This window comes from Chelonoidis abingdonii, chromosome 2, assembly GCF_003597395.2.
Source record: "Chelonoidis abingdonii isolate Lonesome George chromosome 2, CheloAbing_2.0, whole genome shotgun sequence".
NCBI lineage: Eukaryota > Metazoa > Chordata > Testudines > Testudinidae > Chelonoidis > Chelonoidis abingdonii.
Window position 1 is genome coordinate 17294620 of NC_133770.1, and position 24027 is coordinate 17318646.

A 24027-nucleotide genomic window follows, 5' to 3' on the forward strand; every position below is an offset into this window, starting at 1 on the left:
TCACAGCCCGCAACTCACAGCCCCTCCTTGCATATGTTATCGCCACAAAGAAAGCATGTTTCTGACAAAAAAGGGAAGGGAGAGGATGCAGGAGGCTGGAACAGAGGTTCCCTCAAAGCCACCAGGGCCACGTTAAGGTCCTCCAGAGAAACCAGCTCTCATACCAGGGGATGGAGACAAAGAAGCCCTTTTAATAATCTTGCAGCCAGGGCATTGGAAAAAAAACTAAATCTTCCATGAACGGGGGAATGAAACACTGAGACAGCTGCCAGATGCATCCTTAGAGAGTTAAGCACAAGGCCCAATGACAGAAGATGCAGCAAGTATTCCAATATATCCTGAAGAGAAGCCAACATTGGTTGAACTCTGCAAGCCAATGACCACAGCAAGAATCACTGCCATTTAGCTGAATAGGCCAGTGACTCAGAAGGGGACACAGAATGTGTGATCCCTGACTCCCTGTTTGAGACAGTATCTTTCCATGCACATGGACTGGGGGTATAAATTGGAGACTGTGACATCAGCCCAGGGCCTCTCTCCTCCCTCAAATACTCTAAAGGCAAAAAGAATGGGAATTCAGCCTGTATACAAAGAACTTTGAGCTGCTTACGTCTAGTAGGGTGAGAAAAATGGCTAGATTCAAATCTTGCTTAGCATAACAAGTTTAGAATTTAGACTGTGATTTTACCTTTTCTTTCTTATGTAACCAACTCCGACCTCTATGCCTAACACTTATCACTTAAAATCTATTTTTGTAGTTAATAAATTTTAATGTTTTATCCTTTCCACTGAGTTTGTCTAAAATGCTTGGGGAATCTGCTCAGATTACAAAGGCTAGTGCATGTCCACTATTTTTTGATGAAGTGGTGAACTAATTAATGAGCTTGCATTGTTCAAGAGAAGGTCTTGAGCAGTGTAAGACAGTACATTTCTGGGGTGCAAGTCTGGGACCTGGGGGGATTTGCTGGTGTCTCCCTCCGTATAGTTCATAAGTGGCTTGGAGAGCATTCATGCAACTTAGGTGGATGTGTCCTTGTATGTTGTTGGCTGAGTGATCACAGCACCTGGAGGGGTTTGCCACTTCTCACAAGTATAGCATTGGAAGAGAGAATCCAGGGAGGGGAGTTAAAGGCACAGCAGTCCCACTATTCCAGGTTTCATGCCAGGGATCCGTCACAGCCCCCAATGTAGGCCAGGCACTGGAAGCAGGAGGATTCCAACCTCAATGCCAAAGAGTCCTGGGATTCTAGGGATAAGGGTGAAGTGAGCCCTGAAGGTGTGAACAACTGATCTCACTCATCTAAACTGGATTTATGTCTGCAGAGGGAAGGGGGCAGTATCTTACGCATGCACTCTAATTTCCTCAGGGCACAGAGAATGCCTTTATGGAATGTTATTTCCTTACAAGATCAGAAGATAGCATTCACAGCCACAGCAATCAATTAGAAACTAGTGTATAACTACATCAGTTTCATCATGGGATGATTGTACACATTGTTTTCAAAACCAAGTAAGTAGTTTAAGGAAGAGGTATAGCTGGTTGAAGAACAGTGGAATGGTACAGCCCAATGTTAGCATATTTTTCCTAATATTCAGCCTATATTTTTCGTGTTTTCATCCCATTGCTCCTAGTTATAGTCCCCTCACGCTGTTAAATATTTCCTCCACCACTGGGTTTGATTCTCTCCTCCTCACACAAATCTGACCCCACTATGACTCCATTTAATTCAATGGAGTTATTAGTGATACACACTTAAGCAAAGGAGAGAAGAATCAGGTCACTGGTATTTAAACATTTCAGATACTTGTAGAGAAATGTTAATACCCCCACTTAGTTGTCAGATAGCTAACTATATATACTCTTTTTAAAAAGCTATTTATTTATTGGGTTTGGTAACCAAATATCAGTCATGGACTACTGTCCAATAGATGAATGTATACACCAGCTTTTAACTAACTACAACTTTCACATGGACTGCAACTGTTTCACTGGCAGTTATGTTTAAATAAAGATGTGAGGGCCCACTGAGATCCATTAGGCTCTGTAATAATCTTGCGCAGAGAAGTAAGCAGAGGTCATCACATAATATGAGGCATTTAAAACTAGACTGGCTATAACTGTTTTAGGAAACGTATTCCAGGAAAGGCTCTTGCACTAGCAGGTAACAGACTAGATAATTATTAAATCCTTTCATCTCTAATTTCTGTAATCAGTTTACGGGAGTATAAATCAATGGTGAGTCACAGTAATGTCTTGGCACACTAATATACTGCCTTAAATCACCTGAATGCTGAAATTCTGAATCTCTGTACAGTGAAAGAACAGACTCCCTTTCCCCAACTCACGAGGTTTTTGTAAGACTACTTCAGATTCAAACATCAGTTCCAGTTTTTGTCAGAAGAGTTAAATCTCTGCAATAAAGCAGCCTGATTATGGGGCTTTGATGTGTGGCACAGCTTTTAGAGAGAGAGCCAAACTGAGGGACCTACTGTGCATAGCCTTGTTCCCAGGCTCCCTGCCCACAGAAGAGAGTGTGATGTAATCATTCCTTATGCAAAACAGGTGAACAGCTGTGTTTGTGAGTTTACTACAGTTTGGCTAAGGAGGAGCATTAAAAGCCCCAGAGAGATGTGCCACTGTTAAAGAGCCAGGAAGTCACTGAAGCCCCATATTCCCCTTCATGTCTAGATGTGGAGGAGGGTACAGTTCCATCTCTGTAGCACATTCCCCCTCTCCTTCCTCACTTGGAGGGCTGTGAATTTGGAATGGGTAAAGCAGATGTGGACTAGGCTCTTCCAGATGTGGATGCACAGGAGTTGGATGGATGGGGGGCAGCTCCCTGTACAGTGAGCCCTCCCCCTGCAGCTGGGAAGCGATGGGTGCAGGAAGTGCTGAGAGGTGGGGAGTTTGCAGAACTTCCTACAGCCGGGGGAGAAATCTGGGGGTGGGCCTGACCTGGATGCAGTGCAGGGGAAGAGGAAGTCCTGTCTTGCCCAGCCCAGCCAGGACTAGCAGCTAAGCTCAGTGCAGGTTAGGAGCCACCAGCCATGTCTTCCCCAGTCCTGCCCCCTACCCCACAGTGATTTGCCTCTCTGCTGGCTGCCATGGGCACCCAAAACATAGTGCTGGGGAGGGTCGCATGACCACTTTTGTGGCTTCCTTTTGCTTTCCTGTCAGAAAGGGATTTTTCTGCAAGGAAACAAAGAAATCTGTGGGGGACCGGGAGCATAAATTCTGCACGTGCACAGTGGCACAGAATTCCCAAAGGAGAAATACCTGCAGAGTAAAACAGCCAAATCTGAGAGCTCTGTGTGGGACTATTTTTAATCCCATTCCCACCTCACTCCTGCTATTATGGCAGCCAGTTCTGTGGGACCCCAGTCCCATTGCAGGGCTCTAGGCTGAGGCTTCCCTTTCTTGCTGAGGAGTCCCCTTTAGATGGATGCAGGGGAATAACCACAGTGTAAGAGGAGGGGTGGCCCAATGCATGACCAAAAGCCATGTTTACAGAGACTGGTGGGAGACTATAGAACCAGAGGGCATAGAGGAGGCAAGGGGCATTTGTGCAGATGCTCTTGCCTCCTCGAGATCTTGCTGTTAAGGGTGCATTACCCTTGGCTTCTTTTGGGAGGGGCAGGAGGCACAAACCCTACCTTCCCCAATAGGAGGAGAATTCAAAGGAAGCTCCACAGGTTGATAAGCAGGGAGTTCTTTCCTCCGCATGATTTATTCTCATGGAGGGGAGGACAAGGCCCTGAAATGGGCTGGGGAGCGATGTCCTCTGCAAACATGTACATTTTTGTGATAAATGGAACCCTGGTCCTTTCATCACATCGACCCATAATACTGCAGAGGAAGGAGTGAGGAGGGAATAAAAAGGACAACAGCAATTTTAAGCTCAGCACATTATTTTCCATTTCAAAACGGGCAAAGCAGAAACCGGGAAATATGTTCACTATTAAATTTACAACCTCTTTGCATTCCATAGTTAGTAATTTCACATTAAAGAAGAATAAGTTATCATCATTCACCACTTATTGCCTGAAGGTCACATAGTCCCAACAACACAAGGTCAAAGTACAAGCTGTCTCATGAACTGTACATTGAAAAATCAAGTTGCACTTGGCCTATTAAATGTAGTGCATGCTAATCTCTCTTTACAGCTTTGATCTCTTATCAGCTAAATTCCTCATTACAACACTCTGGCCCCACAGACACAAACACACATACATTATTGAAAGAATATGGTATGCATATTAATGAATATCTAAAATTTTAGAAGTAGTGCCCACAAGTACCACTGCAGAGATGTGTCACATAGTGATTAATCTCAACATCCATTCGGTGTGGGGTTAATTGCTTGGATTGGTGTGTAGTATTCTGATTATCTGCTCTGAAGAGGGATGCTTCTTTATTCGCTGTCAAGAGCTGCCTCCTACATTTTCGTCCCCTCTCCAAAATCTGAGGCTCAGGATAATATTCTATCCCTCAAAGTGCTCTTCACAACAGGAAATTTTGAGATTATATCAGGAGGAAAATAAATAGTATTATTTTTCCCCTCTTCCTTTCTCTTTTTCTCTAGCAGATTTTTACCCCTTCAATGCCATACTCCCAGGCACACCAAAGGCTAGTTCTGTATAGGGACAGAAACAACTTGAAATCTAGTCAGTTCTAAAAGGCAAGGTAAAATTAGTTCTAGCTACTGGTTCTACACCTCCCCTTAGTCCCCCTGCTGTTGTGTTTGTACAGATCCTAGTACACTGGATCCTGGTTTGTGACTGGGGCTCCTACGTGCTATCATAATACAAATAATAATGATACTTAATAAATAAAATGGAACTACTCATGCTTAAAATTAAGCATGTGCATAATATTTGCATGACTGGGGCCTAAATAACTGACTACATAGAGGAAAACAGACTGGCAAAGTAAATAGAGACTTTTTTTCTAAATTCTTTCAGTTACAGTAATTTTAGATGTTACCTGTAAGACTAGTACATAAAAAGTTTCTGAAAGAAACGTGATTTCATCTTTTAAGTGATGTCTGAGACAGGTTGCCATGTCTGCATACAAGCCTCCCTCTGATCGACAAAACTGTGTACCTACGGGCATTCCACAGCTGTTAGCATGAATAATTTATCATATACTCTATAGAGGGGATTTAAAATAATCATTAACCAGAGAAAAAACTGCCTTAATAAGTAGCAAGGCTTTTAGGGACTTGTTTACGGTATGTGCTTTATGAACACAAAATGTTTTATTACCCTACAACAGAAGAGAAAAAGTCAGGATAAATGAAGACAAAGTATGCATGCAATGCTCATAAAATAATAATGTTCCTCTACTGTGGTCAGATTTGTGAGCCATGCTGTATACATGCACTGCTGAGAAAAGTGTGAGCTATTTAGTCACTAAGAGACAGGAATCCTGAACCTATCTATCAGTCTCATATTCATCTCCAAGCTGTTGAAGGTGAGTCACATTCTCCTAACGCTTTGCCCACTCAGTAGATCTTATCAAGGATTTAATAGGTTTTAAAGACATCTGTTGAAAATGAAACATAAAGGGTCTGATTCCCCACTGCTTTGCACCTTTTGCCATCATTTATATTGGGGCAAAGTGAAGATAACTAAATCAGAATGGCAGCATTTTACACCTACTCTGCCGAGGTATAAATGATGACGTAAGGTGAAAAGCAAAGGGGAATCAGGCTCTAAATATTTACATTCCTCTCAACCTTTCATTTATATAGATGCATCCAACACTAAAATACACCAACTGGTGACAACACTTTACAATGTCATTGTGACACTCTGCATTCCACAGCAACATCTTGGCACCCCCATATTTACTATGGTGATATGATCATGGGATGTTTTGTACAAAGTATGCCTTGTAAGGTATCATTCTAAAAGTCTTGATCTGTTGAACATTAATATCCTTTTGGATTGTATGTGCTATCATTGTATGGGAAGTTTTGCTATGAGTGTGTTACTGAAATACGCTGGGAAGTCGGAAACACCCACAACCAGCCTTTCAGGTATAACAATGAAGTAGCCAGACGCATTGAGGGCTACTGTAATATCCAGTCTGCTGACGTGTTGCCAGAGAGTCTCTGCTCCTGGGAGCTGCCCATGTCCCCTGGCGGTTGTGCTCTTCCTTTCTCATTTTGCTGGACTGGGGGAAGAAAACCTGCTAGGGACTGGTGCAGCTGATACTATGGTAGAGTTTCTGCTTGAAGTGGTGGTTGGTTCTTCCCCAGCAGGAAAATTATGTAAACTCTCCTTTCTGTTAGCTCCATTTCAGAGGTTGGCTTGGGATAAAAAACACGTAGGCCGAACAACTTTACCCTACCCTGACCTGGCACTTCAGATCAAAATGTAGATGCTAGGACCTATAACCACTGCATAGTTTACTTCAGATTACAGATGACATTGGTCTACAGAACATGGTGAAGTCTTGGGACATCCCTGATATAAAGGGGTACAACTACCCACAATCTGCCCTACATTATGCATGCACAGTTCCCAGCTTCTTAGCCATTGAAAACACTAACACACACAGGTCTCTTCCTATTGAAAAGGTTAAACAAAATACTCCACTTACTGTTTTTGAGGTAGCACAGGGAGTTTGCATCACCGTGGGAGGCTTGGCTGCATTTTGGGGTGGAGGCAGAGTAATCCTCTGCCCTGTGTCCGGAGGAGAAGAGTGAATCCGGGTTTCTAGTCTCTCAGGTTCATGTTTATAGGATTCAAGAGGAAATGGAGGCTGCTTGGTCACTTGTGTTGGGGTAGATGGAGAAGAGGAGAGGCTGGAGGCTGTAAACAAAGAAATTATTATTAAAGTGCAGGTCAAAACAAGACCAGAGAAGAATGTAAGCTGAAAACTGAGCCTGTACTTGCTCAACCAATTTTTCTACCCTTCCCTCAAAAAAACAAATACACATCTCATCCTCCTGTTTCTAAAGGGGATTTCTTCCTCCCTCTGCTTAAAACTTAAATAATTCAAATGTAGCCTGTGTGTATAATCCATTATACAAGGAGATAGCATTGTGCAGTGGTTAAGAGCAGAGAACTGGGAATCTATTCCCAGCTGTGCCACTAGCTTGTATTACCTTGGACAAATCACTTTGCCTTCCTGTGTCTCTATTTTCCTGTCTGTAAAATGGGGATAACGGGAGCTATCTATCGTGAAAAAGCATGGCCATTCGGAAATGACAGAAGCTATGTAAGTGTACAGCACTATTACTACTTTAAATATCCACACTAATCTCAGAATATCTATATGCAAGGAGCTCAACAGCTTTAAATGTTTATTTTTTCCTTCAGTTTATCAAAGAAAAATCCAAGCCGGCAGTTAGAATAAAATTAGGAGCAAAGGTACAGGGGAAGCAGAGGTACTCACCTTGTGCAGTAACTGCAGTTCTTCAGGATGTGTCCCCCTGTGGGTGCTCCACTTTAGGTGTGCAGGCACCCAACCTTTGACTGGAGATTATTGGTAGCAGTGCCCATTCTGCCAGCTCACATGACATTCTCATGCCCTGTACCAAGACTATATAGGGCCCTTCATTGCTCCTCTGCCACAGAGCCCACAGAGGCAGTTCTGAAGCAGAGGGGAAGAGATCAGGTAGTGGAGCACCTGCAGGGACACATCTCGAAGAACTGCAGTACCTGCACAAGGAGAGTAACCTCTCCTTTCCCTTCGAGCAGTGCCCTGTGGGTGCTTGTGATAGTCCTTGCTCAGGGGTCGGTTGGTAGGGGAACGCCACAGACTGGTCATAGCTTAGGCCTGTGACTTACAGGAGAGTTGTTGATAGGGGAGCCAGGACCCTCCCACTCCACTGGGCTCTGACCCAGGCCTTTTGAGGGCAATCAGTGATCTAACAGCAAGGGGGTTGCTTAAGGCTGCCTTCCCTGGGCCACGTCCTATCTCCCACCTTGTGATTGTCCCAGAGTCACTGTCTGGGTTAAGATGGTGTGAAGGGTGCCCGCTCATCTTAAGACACCTTCTGGTGGCAGTATGTGGCATGGTAGCTCTCTTCTTCTCTTGGGTGGCAACTGCCTCCTCCTTGGTACGGCCCACCCTCCTGGGCAGCTCAGTCATACGATTTTCCCCTGCAGGAGTATTTCATACCAAACAAAAGGAATTACCAAAGTCCAGAGTTTGTACAACAGGGAGAGGGGAATGCTTCCCTCGCAGGCTGTCTCTGTAGCAGGCCCTCCCTTGCCTCAGGGAGGGAGCTTTGGGCAGTTGTTTTTGGGGCAAGATTCGGCCTTTGTCTCAGCCCTTCTCCACTGCACGTTGCACATTTGCTCTCTTTCCCGATCTGCCACCAAGTGAACCACTTCTGTCTTTTAACTCCTCTTCCAGTTGGTGCATTTGCTACAGGTGTGGTGGGATGGAGTTGGCTGAGCTCGGAGTAGTTCCTTAACACGTTGTTGTCCAATGTGGGATTTGCACCCCACCACAGTGTTCCATTTTAGGTGACTCCTTAGCCGTAACCATTTAAGGACATGGGAGTTTCAGAACACCATTGAAGAAAGAACTGTGTTGCCTACCGCCGCATCTAATCTTGCAGCATGAATTAAGACGCAGTGTTCGGAAAACATGTGCAACAAGGACTATGTTGCAACCCTGCAGATTTCAGCAACTGGAATGTCTTTAAGGAGGCCTACAGATGTAGACTATCATCTAGCAGAGTGTGCAATCACTCTTAGGGAGGTTTAACCCCAGTGAACCCATAGCAGGCAATAATACATCGAGATCCATTTAGAAATCTGGCCCAGCTGGCCCAGGTCAGCTGACTTGGGCTGAAAAATCTCAGTGTTCTGGCTCTGTATGGAGCCTGAACTCTGGAACTATGCGAGGGTGGAGGGTCCCAGAACTCAGGCTACAGCGCAAGTCCAAACATCTACACAGATTTTTCAGCCCCAGAGCCCAACCCCTATTAACCCAAGTCAGCTGACCCAAGCCAGCTACAGGTTTTTTATCCCTGTGTAGATATGCCCTGAGTGGAGTCAGATGCTCCCTTAGACCTCTATGCAATAGAAACAAAGAGTCTAGGGGTTTTCCAGAATGCCTTAGTCCTGTCTAAGTAGAAGGCTAATGCTCACAATATCTAGTGTATGAAAAACAGACTCATGTAGGCTGATGCAGCTTAGGAAAAAACCCTGGAAAGTGAATAGTTTGGTTGGTATGAAATTCAGAGGACACCTTAGATAAGATCTTTGGATGAGGTTGTAAAGATACCTTCTCCTTGGAAAACAAAGTAAAAGGATGGCGGGCCATTAGAGCCTCCCATCTCCTCAACTCTTTGAATAGAAATGATGATCACCAAGAAGACTAACTTCATAGACAGATGTAGCGGCAAACATGTAGCTAATGGGGGTTTGGCTATACTTGCAGCTGTACAGCGCTAGGAGTTAAAGCTGTCTTCGTACAGCTGTGTAGAGAAAGCCCTGCAGTGTGGCCACACTGAAAGGTACCAGCGCTGCAGTGTGGCCACGTTTGCAGCGGTGTTGGGAGTGGTGCATTATCGGCAGCTATCCCATTGTTCAAGTAGCAGCACCGTGCTTTTCAAAAGAGGGGGGTGGGGTGGAGTGTGACAGGGAGCATAGGGGAGACAGAGAGAGTGGATTTTTGGAGCTGACACTGTGTCAGCTCCCTGCCTTACAAGTTCCAACCCCTTCCCCCACCCCTCTCTCATTCACTAAATGCAAATAGCCCTCTTTGGTTTTTTCCTTACAGACCAAATAAGCAGCTGCTCCGAAACGGACCCCCTCCCCCCCGCCACGCTGTTTCTCTCCTCAAGCAAACACTAGCTGTGGACATTCCAAAGGAATCCCCCTGCTTGCCTCTGCTCAAGAGCTGTGTTTGTTTTTTAGATAAGCAGCTCCGGGAGCCCAGAGTTCACAACAAAACAGCAGAGTGGTTGAACAGGCATTCTTGGATACCTCCGAATACTTGGGAGGCCAATTACAGCGCTTTTGGTGGCCACACTTGCGGAGCAGTGCTGCATCATCAGCGCTGCAATCTTTATACCCCAGGCAGAGCAGGAGTACAGCCAGCGCTGCAGCCAGGGAGATCCAGCACTGTATGTGCCTTGTAAGTGTGGACGGTGAGTAAGTTGCATGCCTTGCCAGTGTGTGGCCGGGGAGTAAAGGGTTACAGCACTGTAAAGCCACCACCTGCACTGTAATTCTCAAGTGTAGCCAAGCCCCTTCTCAAAGAGTTGTTTCAAGGGCCTAGTTAAGAACTAGGCTGAAATCCCAAAATGGTGATGAGGCTCTAATCTGCAGAAAAAAAGTCCTTTTAAGAATCTTGCGGTGGTCGGATGAGCAGATACTGAGAACCCCTCTACTGCCATATGGAAAGCTATCATTACCACTAAATGAACCTTGATGGAACTCGTAGATAGGCCTGAATTTTTCAATTCCAACAGGTAATCAAAGACTGAGGAAAGAGATATTTGGATAAGAGAAGGATGGCACCAGTTACACCAAAGGTTATATCTTCTCCATTTCTGAAGGTAAATTTGTCTAGTAGATTCCTTTCTGCTATTTACCAGTGTCTCTTGTACTTCAGATGAACATGTAGTCTCTAGTCCCAAGAACCACTGAGGAATCAGGTTTGTAGTTGCAGGATGTTCAGATTAGGATGGAGCACTTGACCTGCATTCTGAGATAACAGTCAAGGTTTGTTCAGGAGCTGCCACAGAGGGCAAGAGGTGAGTTTGATGAGGTAAGGAAACCAAACTTGCCTTGGCCAAACTGGTACAATCAAAATGATTTTGGCTTTGTCCTGTCTGACCTTGACAAGAACCTTTAAAGAGCAATGGAGTTGGAGGATATGCAGAGAGAAGACCTTTTGTCCATGTAATGACGAAAACATCTCCTAGAGACTGGTAATAAAGCCCCGCCTCTGGAACACAATTTCCTGCACTTTGTGTTGGCTGCGGTGGTAAAAATTGACGTCTGGAAATCCCCAAGCCATGAATATATTGTTGAAGACTCGAGAGTACAACTCTCATTTGTAATTTAGGGAAAAATCTCTGCTCAGGTCCACCATGGTGTTTTGTATACCCAGAAGGTAGGAAGATTAAATGAGTAACTGATTGGCTATGCACCATTTCCAAAGCTTTATCGCTTTGGGGCAGAACAAGGGAGAAACATGCTACACCATGACAATTGATATAATACATGCATACAAGGCTGCCATGATCTTGATAGACTTGTTTTTAAGTAGGGAAAGAAACTGGAGACAAGATTTCTGATCATCCTTAATTCCAACAGATTGATGTGCAAGCACTGTTCATGTTGTGACCATTCATCTTGGATTGTGTGAGGACCCCAATGTGCTCCGCATCCCAAAAGGGAAGCATTCAACATTACTATGACTGTAGAGGATTCTGGATGAGCAGGATTCCTGCACAAACTTTGGATGGATTCAGCCACCAGATGACTGACTGCAGGATCTGATTGAGCGCAGATACTTGCTTGTTAATACTGTTTGTTGGGTACACAAATAGTCCTGAGCCACCCTTGGAGATACTGAAGATACAAACTGCTGCTTTGTGTTACAAAAACACAATCTGCCATACATAACAGCAGTTGCAGACATGTTCTTGCTGGAACTTGAGGGATGAGCTTCACTCTTTGTACATGGTTCTTTAGAGCAAGGAACCTGTCAAGAGGGAGATAAACTCTTCCCATTATCGAATCCAGAAGTGCTCCGATAAAGAGCATTCGTTGTGCAGAGGTCAAGATAGATTTCTTGAGATTTATTTGAAGGCCTAGCCTTCAGAATAGTGAAGTTGTTGTTTGGACGGCAAACCTAACTCCTGATATGACCAACCCCTGAGGAGTCAGTTGTCAAGGCAAGGAAAGACAGTTATCCCTATATGACAGAGGTAGGCAGCTACAACAGCCATGATTTTTAAGACCACTCTTGGGGCGGATAACAGGCCAAAAAAGTGTAGAACCTGGTAATGATTGTGATTGAAAGTGAAGTGAAAGAAATCTTTTGTGAGAAGGATGAATCATTACGTGGAAGTAGGCATCTTTGAGGTTGTGGCTCGCAAACCAGTCCCCTAATTCCAGGGAGGGAAAAGACGGTTACTCACCTTTGTAACTGTTGTTCTTCAAGATGTGTTGCTCATATCCATTCCAATTAGGTGTGCGCGCGCCGCATGCACGTTCGTCGGAAGACTTTTATCCTAGCAACACTCGGTGGGCGCCCCCTGGAGTGGCGCCAACAGTTACAAAGGTGAGTAACCATCTTTTCTTCTTTGAGTGCTTGCTCATATCCATTCCAATTAGGTGATTCCCAAGCCTTACCTAGGCAGTGGGGTCGGAGTGAGATGTTGCAGAATTCAAAACTGCTGAGCCAAAGGTTGCATCATCTTTGGACTGTTGAACCAGGGCATAATGTGAAGCAAAGTTATGGACTGAAGACCAGTTAGTTGCGCAACATATTTCCTGGATAGGTACACGAGCCAGGAAGGTGGCAGATGAAGCCTGAGCCCTGGTAGAATGCGCAGTGATGTGGCTTGGGGAAATATGAGCCAAATCATAACAAGTGTGGATGCACGCTGTCACCCAAGATGACATCCTCTGAGAGGAAACAGGTAGGCCTTTCATTCAGTCTGCCACCGCGACAAAGAGTTAGGGCGTTTTACGAAAGGGTTTTGTCCGCTCAATATAAAATGCAAGCGCTCTACAGACGTCCAGGGAGCACAACTGTTGCTCCTGTCGCATTGAGCGTGGCTTTGGGAAGAAGACCGGGAGAAAGATGTCCTGGTTAACATGAAAGGCCGAAACCACCTTAGGGAGGAATGCAGAGTGTGGCCGCAACTGCACCTTGTCCCTGTGGAACACAGGTGTATGGCGGATCCACCGTAAGGGCCCTAAACTCGGAGACTTGTCTGGCCAATGTAATGGCTACGAGGAAAGCTGTCTTCCAAGACAGGTAGAGTAGCGAGCAGGTAGCTAACGGCTCGAATGGGGGAGCCATAAGCCTGGTTAAAACCAGGTTGAGGTCCCAGGAGGGGGCTGGGTGGCGTACTTGGGGGTATAAGCGCTCCAAGCCCTTGAGGAACAGCGAAACAATAGGGCGTGAGAACACGGAACGGCCATCTTCCCCTGGGTGGAAGGTAGAGATGGCTGCCAAATGTACCCTCAGTGACAATACTGCTAGGCCCTGCTGTTTGAGAGACCAGAGGTAGTCCAAAATAGAGGGAATTGAGACCTCAGTGGGAGTAAGATTATGCGTTTTGCACCAGCAGGAGAAACGCTTCCACTTGGCCAGATACGTCGACCGGGTGGAAGGTTTCCTGCTACCCAGGAGAACTTGTCGTACTGATGCACAGCAACGTAACTCTGACTGGTTTAGCCATGCAGCAGCCACACCATGAGGTGAAGGGCCTGCAGGTCTGGGTGGCGAAGCCTGCCGTGGTCCTGAGTTATGAGGTCTGGGTGGAGTGGCAGGGTAATTGGGTTGGCTATCGACAGGTCGAGCAATGTGGTGTACCACTGCTGCCTAGGCCACGCTGGAGTGATCATGATTAGGTGCGCTCTGTCCCTGTGGAGTTTTAGCAGGACCTTGTGAACCAGCGGGAACAGTGGGAAGGCATAAGGCAGCTGGCTCTTCCACGCCATCAGGAAAGCATCCGAGATCGATCCTGGGGAGAGACCTTGGAAGGAGCAGAACATCTGGCATTTCCTGTTCGCGCGGGAAGCAAACAGCTCTATGTGGGGAAATCCCCACTTCTGGAAAACAGAATGAATAACGTCCGGGCAGATCGACCACTCGTGAAACAGGAGGGACCTGCTGAGTCAATCCACCAGAGTGTTCCGAACCCCTGGGAGAAAGGATGCTACCAGGTCTATCGAGTGGGGTATGCCAATGTCCCAGAGTAGGATGGCCTCCTGACAAAGGGGGGAGGATCGTGTCCCTTCCTGCTTGTTTATGTAGTACATGGCCGTTGTGTTGTCTGTAAACACTGAGACACAACGGCCTTGTAAATGTTGCTGGAACACCTGGCACACCAGGCGGACTGCTCTCAGTTCTCAGACATTTATGTGTAATGCCAGCTCCTGATGACCAGAGGCCTTGAGTACGAAGGTGTCCGAGGTGAGCACCCAGCCAAGAGATGACGCGTCCGTCGTCAGGGACATTGAGGGCTGGGGCGGATGGAACGGCAACCCTGTACACACCAGGGAGGGAGTTAGCCACCAGTCTAGAGAGCCTAGGGTGCTCGGGGAAATGGTGACTATCGTGTCTATTGGGTCCCTGCCCAGGCGGTATACCGAGTTGAGCCAAACTTGGAGAGGACAGAGGCGGAGTCTGGCGTATTTGGTTACAAACATACAGGCAGCCATGTGACCCAGAAGACCGAGACAAGTGCGAGCCGAGGTCGTCGGGAAATTCTGTAGACCTCGGATGATTGTTGCCATCCCCTGAAACCACAGCTGCGGTAAGCAGACCCTGCCTAGATTGGAGTCCAGGGTAGCTCCTATGAAGTCTAACCTCTGCATGGGAACCAGAGTGGATTTTTCTATATTGATCATTAGGCCTAGATGTGTGAATAAGTCCTTGACGATGCCTACATGCTGGGTGACTTGTGTCTCAGAGGCCTCTCGGATGAGCCAGTAGTCCAGATACAGAAAAACGTGTCTCCGACGTCGGCGGAGATAGGCGGCGACTACAGCCATACACTTTGTAAATACCCTTGGGGCTGCAGAAAGGCCAAATGGCAGGACCATAAACTGGAAGTGCTAACAGTTGGCTACGAAGCGGAGGTACCTCCTGTGTGGAGGAAAAATGGCGATGTGAAAGTACGCGTCCTTCATATCGAGGGCGGCATACCTGTCTCCAGGATCCAAGGACGGGATAATGGTCCCCAGGGATACCATGCGGAACATCAACTTTATCATAAACTGGTTGATCCTCGCAGGTCTAGGATAGGTCTGAGACCTCCCTTTGACTTGGGGATTAGGAAATAACAGGAGTAAAATCCCTTGCCCCTTTCCTCCTTTGGTACCTCCTCTATAGCTCCCATGGCAAGAAGTGTCCGCACCTCTTGCGAGAGGAATAGCTTGTGAGAGGGGTCCCTGAAGAGGGACGGGGTTGGAGGGTGGGAAGGTGGGGTTGAAATAAATTGGAGGTGGTACCCATACTCCACCATGCGTAGGACCCAGCGATCTGAAGTTAACTGGGACCACGCCGGGAGGAAGTAGGAGAGACGGCTGGAGAAGGGAGGAGAGGGATCCTGGCCTGTAACTGGTACGCCGCCCTCGGGCACACCTTCAAAAGTTCATCTTTGGTTCGGCTGGTAGTTTCGAGGGACCTTTATTTTGGCCCCCTTGGGGTCCTGATTGTCATCTACGACCACCGTGGCCGTGCCACCTGCCGAAGTCCTGTCTTCGTCTAGGCACAGAGTATGGGCAGTGAGGCTGGGGACGGAAAGGCCTATGTTGGGTCACCGGCGTATGCATGCCGAGAGAGTGCATTATGACCCTGTTGTCCTTCAGGCTTTGTAGCCTGGGGTCAGTCTTTTCTGAGAAGAGACATTTACCATCAAATGGCAAGTCCTGAATGGTATACTGCAGCTCCGGTGGGAGTCTTGAAACCTGAAGCCATGAGATGCGCCTCCTGGCAACACCCGAGGCCAGAGTCCTGGCTGCTGAGTCGGCTGCATCCAATGAGACCTGGAGGGAAGTTCTGGCCACTTTTTTCCCTTCCTCCAAGAGGACAGCGAAGTCCTGGTGGGAGTCTTGAGGAAATAGCTCCGTAAACTTACCCACCACCGCCCAGGTCTTATAATTATAGCGGCTAAGCAGGGCTTGTTGATTTGCTACCCGGAGTTGTAGGGCACCTACCGAGTAAGTCCATTCGCCTAGCCTCCTTCGATTTCGGGGCTGGTGCCTGCTGGCCATGGCGTTCTCTCTCATTAACAAACTGGACGACTAGTGAGCAGGGAGGAGGATGGACATACAAGTACTCGTATCCTTTAGAGGGCACCATGTATTTACGCTCGACTCCCCTGGCTGCAGGAGGGATAGAGGCTGGAGACTGCCATATGGTATCGGCATTGGCCTGGATGGTCCAAATAAACAGTAGGGGCACTCTGGTGGGGGCATCCGCCAACAGAATGTCCACTATCGAGTCCTCTACCTCCGGGACCTCCTCCACCTGGAGGTTCATATTGAGTGCTACCCTCCTCAGGTCATCCTGATGGGCTCTCAGTTTGATTGGAGGAGGGCCCCAAGGAGGATGTTCCTGCCACCGCCTCATCTGGAGAAGAGGAGAGGAGATGCTGGGGACGAGCGGATCCTGTGTGGCCTCTTGCTCTTGAGCGACCTCCTGCTCCAGTGGAACCTGGGAGTCTGGTGAGTGAACTGGGGCTTCCTCCGTAGCAGTCGGAGGAGGGCGGCTAACTGTCGCCCCTGGCACTCGGTGCGCTGATGAGACAGTGCGGGAAGGAACTACTGGTACGCCTTGGGCCTGGTGGTACGCCCAAGGTGTTCAGAAAGACCACTGATGGGGGCCTTGGTCCTGGGCCTGGGTCTCTTGGAAGACTCTGGAGGGCACATCAGAATTGTGGTCCTGTGCATAAGAGCTGTCCGTGTGAGATGACACTAATACGTGTCTGGATGGCCATGGAGCAGCTGAAAAGCCCTGGGCAGAGTCTGTCTCTAGCGGACCTTGCTCTACTCAGCACCGGGGACCGGTACCGGGAGGCATACCAGTACCTGGAACGAGATCGGGACCTGCAACCGGAGCAGTGCAGGGAGGTCGACCGAGATCTCAAGACTCGATGTCAGGAGTAGCTACGGGAGTCACAGTGCCTGGAGCGGTGCCGGGCGTAGCGGGCCGGTGAACGGGATACTGAACAGTGCCGCGAATGCGACCGGTACCGAGGAGAACGGTGCCGGGACTGTGAGTGGCGTCGGAAGCGGGAGCACCGATGGGACCTAGAACGTCTGCGGGACTGTGAGCGTGAATGGTGCCGCTCTGCTGTGCCGACAGAGGATGGTCTTATCAAGACAGGCTTGCCGATAGACTGCACTACCTCGCACCGGCGGTGCCAGGGGTTGAGGCAGCATCGACTCTGTCATGGCAATCACATCCCTCGCCGTTGAGAATGTCTCCGGCATGGATGGAATAGTAAGCTCAACCACGGCTCGTGCCGGGGAGCTGACAGGCACCGGACTCGATGGCCCTTGTGGGACCGGAATCAACGTGCCAACGTTGTCGGTGCCACAGCAGGTGTCGGTGCCGGGCGATCCGACTTAGACGAGCTCTCTGGCTGCCGTGCAGGTGGCACGGAAGCAGCAGGAGTCTTAGGCTCTCTCGACCTCGGGGAGCGGGAGCGGTGCCGAGTTGACTTTGGTGCTGGCGATGGCCGGTGCCGAGAGGCCTTGGCAGTACCGGAGTGGTCCAGTGCCGAGGAGGCGCTTCTGCCCGCCGATTGCCCAGTGCTCGGTGCCGAAGGCGGAGGGGTAAGAGCCACCTCCATGAGGAGCTGTTTTAACCGAAAGTTCTGCTCCTTTTTTGGTCTCGGCTTAAAAGCCTTGTAAATGCGACACTTATCTGTCAGGTGAGATTCCCCGAGGCACATAAGACAAGAGTCGTGTGGATCTCCGGTTGGCATCGGCTTGTGACAGGCCGAGCACAGTTTGAAACCCAGTGAACCGGGCATGGGCCCTGGCACCGGGTGCGGGAAAGGGGCTAATCCCCAAACCCCTCTTAACTATACACTAACTATGAACGATAAAAATTAACTATAACTTTGAACTATATACACAAAAAAAAATAACTAGAGAACTACGAGTAGCTAGGGCGGTGGAGGTCAGTAAAACCGCACTCCACTGTTCCAACGACCGACACGGGCAGTAAGAAGGAACTGAGGGGCGGTTGGGTCGGCAGGGGTATATATCCGGCGCCACAGCAGCGCCACTCCAGGGGGCGCCCAGCCAACCCACCAAGTGTTGCTAGGGTAAAAATCTTCCGACGAACGTGCACGCGGTGCGCGCACACCTAATTGGAATCGATATGAGCAAGCACTCGAAGAAGAATTATAGCTGCTAGGGACACCATCCTGAATTTCAGATGTCTGACATGCTTGTTCCATTGTCTGAGATGGAGTATCTGCCTCCAAACTATTATTCTTTGGTATCAGAAAATATCTTGAATAGAACCCTTTTCCTGTGTCGAAGTGAGACTGACTCAATGGTTCCTAGATTTACGAGTGATGAGATCTCCTGTGTCAGCAATTGCTCATGAGAGGAGCCCCTGAAGGGGGAAGAAGAAGGGGTTGGAAGGGTGGGGTGGAGGTAAAGTTGATAGTACAGCAGAAGTAATGGCCTCCAATACCCATTTGTCCAATGTTATAGTCTCCCGTACTTGATGAAAGAGAGAAGTGGTGTTCAAATTGAGGAAGAAGGGTTATGTCCAGCAGTTGATAAAACCTGGTCATTGGATGGTCTGGACTCTTGACCAAAACCATCAAAAATGATGTCTGAATGATGCTGAAGTCTGGGATGAAGCAGTCTAGGTAGTTGCAGACTTTTTCTTTGAAAACCTCAACCTCTTGGTCAGTGTTTCCGGTGGCCTACGGAAGGCAGAAAATTGAGCAAGGTGGGATCTTTGTGTTGACTGAGACCTGCTAAACTTCCTTATTTTTTGCAGGAGTGTATATCCCTACAAACTTAAGTTTTGTCCTAGAGTGTTTTAGGGTATGAAGCGAGTTGTCTGTGGAATCCACGAAAAGCCTCTGGCCTTTGAAAGGTAAATCTTTCATAGTCGATTGTGCCTCCCGCGAAACCCCCCGGCACAACTGAAGCCAGGAAGCTTGCCTCATTGATACTGTGGTGGAAACAGACCTGGTTGCCTTGTTCGTCACATTTAGTGAAGCTTGCAGCGAAGTTTTTGCTAAAAGCTGACCCTCTTTTATTATGGAGCTGACCTGTTCACGATGTTCCTGTGGAAAATGGTCAGTAAAAGTATTACATTTCTCTTAATTCAGGTAGTCGTATTCTGACATCAGCACCTGGTGGTGAGTTATCCTGAACTGAAGTGTTGTTGATTAATAGCTTTTATGACTTTCTGGTCCTTATTATAAAGGGGTGGCTTTTTGGATATGCTACCTACCCCTTTCATTGGCTGCATCCATGAACAGAGAGTTTGGTGTAGGATGAGAAAATAAAAATTCAGAATCCTTGGACGTAGTATTTTTTAATCATCTCTCTTCTGTGTGGTTGGGGGGCGGGAATGTTGCTGGGGTTTGCCAGATGGACTTGGCTGCCTTTGAGAGGGCTTAATTAATTGTCAGTGCCAATGGGGGCTATGGGAAGTGGCACGGGCCAAGGGATATGCTGGTTACCGCTTCCTGGAGTCCCCATTGGCCTGGAACGTACTGAGGTAGAGGTGTGCAATATGCCCAAGCAATGAATGCAGTGAGAGTGCCCATCACTAACAAGGACTGCTTCTCAGTAAGAAAGGCACCTTTTAAATCCCAGTGAGCCTGGCATCCCCAACAAATGAAAAAGTTGTTCAAGCCCCTCGATGGGGGGAAAAGAAAAACAATCTTTTTTAAATAGGGTAACAAACGTTCCAGCTGTAAGGTATTAAATCTACTACTACTTAAAACTAACTATAAAGCTAAAACACTACTAAAAGTGGGAAACAAATACAGCACAGTCACATGCTAGATACCGTCTCTGGCCAAAGGTGATTGAGTAGGAACTGAGGTCACTTTGCCCACAGAGCCCTCTATAGCAGGGTTGGCCAAACATACTGGCCCACTGAGCCTCATATGACAATCTTCTGAAGTTCGAGAGCCAGGGCACACCTGCCAGAAGCCAGAGCTCAGGGCTTCAGCCCCATGCCTGTTGAAGCACCAAGCCCCGGCAGATGCGACCCACAGGGCTGAAGCCCAGGGATCCCCCTTCCCCTGGACAGAAGCCCCTACCCCACCACCCCCTGCAAGGCAGAGGTCCCGAGCTCTCCCCGCAAGTCTTAGAGATGGAGACTGGGAGAAGCTGGGGGCTTTTACTTTAACAGTAAAAGCTGCATGTGGCTCACAAGCCACAGTTTGGCCACCTCTGCAGTATGGCCTCAGTTCAAGGCACGAAGATGTGTACAGTGAATGTGCAGGCAGAACAGGTACTGCAACCAAAAATCTCCATCAAAGGTGCAGGGTACATGCTCATTTGAATGGAACACCCACAGAGACATTACTCGGAGAAGAAGTGGGGTACATTTTCCAAGTGAGAAGGTCTCACTGCTTTCTGTAATAGTGCTAACAATGATTCTGTTCCATCTAGTTAACTTTTAAATAGTTTTCAACATCAGTTGAGGAGGAAGGGTGGAGAGACCATATGCTGAAAACAAATGTATTTTCACAAGGAAAATGACAACTTCACTTGGAATGTGCAGCCCAACTCACCTGTACTTCAGCGAATAGTCTTATAGCAGTTCTTCATTGTGTTTACATAGTTTGATCTAGCTACGTCTATCATCCAAGTCAGGAATATTTATCCATGCCTCACATGAACATTTCCTTCCTTGGAGTAATGAGGTCCACAAATCTATGACATTAGATCTATGAACCTCATTACAAATAAGAAACTAGTTAAACAGATACAGTGTATCCCCATAAAGTATGAATCCAAATAAGGCCTGTATGTGTGTGTTTATCATAAACACACAGGACCCAATTCTCTTCTCTTTCATGCCAGTGTAATTCAGGAGTAAGTCCGTTACCTTTAATGAAGTTACACTAATGTAAACCATGTGCGCAAGGTAAATAGGTCTACATGCTTTAAGTGAGTTGAACCACTTACACCACATCTGAATTGGGCCCACATAGTGTACTTAAAGGAAATTGTGTGTGTAATCAGAAGACTTTAGTCCATAGAATGGGACTGAACAAAAAAAATTCACAATAGCATGCAGAAAGGTTTTTTGAAACCAGAAATCACAAACAAATGCTTGAGAGAATTTTACAAACCCATTTTCACAGCTATTCGTTATGGGTCTAATCCTCCATTGGGGATTTTTGCACCTTAGTGCTGGTGCACTGTATTGGTGTAAACTGAGGCTTGAAGTGGTACTGTTTAACTTGGTTTCAGACTGGGGAAAGCTGTGCCAGTAGCAAGTCACTTTTTACCCTAATGAAGTATATTTATAAGCTCCACTACCAAAAAAAAAAAGAAGGGGAAAGGGGTTGGGTATGGGTCAGCAAGGCCTAAAATATTTTGTATCAACTTCCACTCAGTTCAAAGGGAGTTTGAGATGCTCAGTACCTGTCAGGGTCAGGCCACACCTTACCCAAGCTGAATGACATGTTTAAAGGGGAGTCTGAGTTTAGTCAAGTAGTTGCTAAGGCACTGATGATACGGTCAGGAAATTATTAACTAAACACCCAAGGAAGGACTCTGTTATCCCACTGTTTGCAGTGCTGGTCTCAGAACATTAGAGACTAGGTGAGAGTTAGGTAATATATTTTTATCGAATAAAAAAAAATATTACCTCACCCATTTTGTCTCTCTATTATCCCAGAAATTTCCAGGGGAAAATTAACACATCTAATGATTAAAGAAATTAATGATGTACTTCATGGTTTTTATGAAGAACACATAAAAAGGACATTTGCTAAGCCTCTCCTGATAGTTTTACTGTTCTCAACAAGTTAAATAAAATTGACTTTAAGATCACAAAATGCCCAGATAAATATTGTTGATGCTCTAACATGGGGTTTATTTAGTGTGGTATTATGCAATATTTAGTTTATTTCTCTACAGTTTTAATGAAGATCCTGACTCCTACATGGTTCAGTTTTACAGGGAGCAACACAAGTTCCCACCCTTCCTTCATTTCTTCCCAGACTTACAGCTGCCTTTTCCAGCACTTATGGTTTGTTGGGGAGAACTGCATCCCTGTGGATTAGACTGCACTAATCACAAGTCTGGTTCAGAGTGGGTGTTGCAGACATATACAGATGATGCTTAATGCAAAATGCCACAATGAGATGCATAAAAAAAATCTGCAGTATTTTGAATATCCTCAACTCCTATTGATTTCAGTGGGAATTAAGGTTGCTCAGCATCTTTCAAGATTATAAAGGAAGCCAACTTTCCTGTTCAATTCTCAGTTTCTGACAGGTTTAGATAAATGGTGCTTGCGAAGGTACTTTTATCTTTGGTATCTTTTATGGCTGTTCAAGAGAGTCTGCAGAGTGTTAGCCTTTGGGGAAGCCGTAACTGATGAAACTGACAAACCACTAAAAGGGAAAAAAAACACATTACTTCTGAAAATCTTGCTGCTGGGACAAGTCCATCCTGAGCTAATGGACTCAGTGAGTCAAAAGAAACCATTTCCAATATCAATAAACTGTGCCAACAGGATTACCACCAGACACAGGGTAGCCACACACTCACTGTCCTGACAAAGCTGGCATCCCAGCTAGACAGGACACAGGAAGCAGTGTATCAAAGGAGACTGAGGAATGACATCTTTTAGGACTATTCTTATCCCATTATGGATATGAAACTGGCTGCTGAGCACTTGAGGGAGAGTCAAGAAATCTGGGTTTTAGTCCCTGCTCTGCCAGACACTTCCTGCAGGCAGATCATTATGGCCTCCATTTTCAAGAATGTCCACTAATTTGGGGAACTTCTGTTTTTGGAAGCCCCACTTAAGACACCAGCTGCCTGATTTTCACAGGTGCCGAGCACCCATGACTCCAGCGAAGTTAATGGGAGTGGTTGGTACTCAGGACATCTGAATATCAGACCGGTGTCTCTTAAGTTGGGCACCCAAAACTGAAGCACCGAAAATTAGAACACACATTTGAAAATCTGGGCTTTACCCTCTCTGTGACAGTTTCCTCATCTGCAAAGTGGGGATAATTTTTCCATAGGGAGACAGTATGGAAAAGTCCCATTAGATCATCTAGTCTAACATCTAAGATCTTACCTCCCAGAGTTGTTATGAGAGCTAATTCATCTGTATTTGTAAAGCATTTTGAGATTCACATATGCTATCCCATGATTAATATTGAAACAAAAAGCTTGCTGCTGCTATAGATCTCAGCTTTGTAAATCCAATATAAGGATCTTTGTAAAGGTCAAGTCACATTAAAAATGCAAGTCTCAGATTTTTCATAAAGCCAAAATAAATTTTGGACTAACAAAACCTTGCACTAATTTAAAACCTATTGGACTAACATCTAAACAGCCAATATTTCTAGAAATACCTGAAGTCATATGTGCGTACAGTAGCTGAACTGCTCTACCACGTATAAAACATAATGAAAAGAAAGTGAGATATAGCTATACCACATGGTTAGAAACAATACAATACATCACAGAGTACTTAACAGTCATGGTTCAAATGCACTAAAGAAAGGTTTAACTTCTTCCCTTGGGAAGAAAGAAGCCTGTTCACACATTACGAAAAGCTCTCCTAAACAAATCAGGCAGAACAAATGATGTTATGGAGAAAGTACACTTAAAACAAGGAAGCAGTAAGAAATAGCCAGAAACTTTAGACACCTCCACAATGGAGTCAAGAAAACTCAGTATTCAGCTAGGAGTCTGAAGAGGGAAAATATTTAAGATCCCCTTAATTTTTTTTTATTTTTTTTTTTAAACATTTTAATAAGGAGGTGAACTCATGTACAAAGAATTCCCCATCACCCAATGTTTCCCTCACTGGAGAAATGTACTATGAACCAAGGTGTCTTTATAATATCAAACCTAAACTGCTCTGCATTTTCTCCACTGAACAGATAAGTAATAGTTTTTAGTCAACACAAAATACATTAGAGATGAACAAGACCAGTCCATCCCCTGTTGGTGCAGGACTGTGCCCTATAATTCTCCAGTGATTCTTCTTGTCCAATTTTAAGGGAGAACAAAAACTTTTTGCCTTGTTCCACTCCATTATTACAGTTTTGCATTTCATTTCATTTCTAATCTCTTTTCTGGTGGCAATAAAAAAATAGAGAATTGTTTGCATTG

General features: G+C 46.3%; 1 protein-coding gene across 8 annotated transcripts in view; it reads right to left on the reverse strand.

Annotated features, from left to right (window-relative positions):
* PRKAG2 (protein kinase AMP-activated non-catalytic subunit gamma 2) overlaps positions 1–24027 on the reverse strand; it is a 403677-nt gene that overhangs the window by 120487 nt on the left and 259163 nt on the right. For 6 of the 8 annotated variants that reach the window (XR_012655174.1, XR_012655175.1, XM_075062183.1 and 3 more), the window contains one exon: positions 6608–6819. The exons of 1 other annotated variant lie outside the window; for it this stretch is intronic. Coding sequence is in view for 4 of the 7 variants with exons in the window: in XM_075062183.1 (XP_074918284.1) it covers positions 6608–6819 (212 nt within the window). In the remaining 3 variants the exon portion in view is untranslated. Of the gene's footprint in view, positions 1–6607; positions 6820–24027 lie in introns of those variants that run through there. One more of the 8 variants, XM_075062186.1, reaches the window with a different exon arrangement.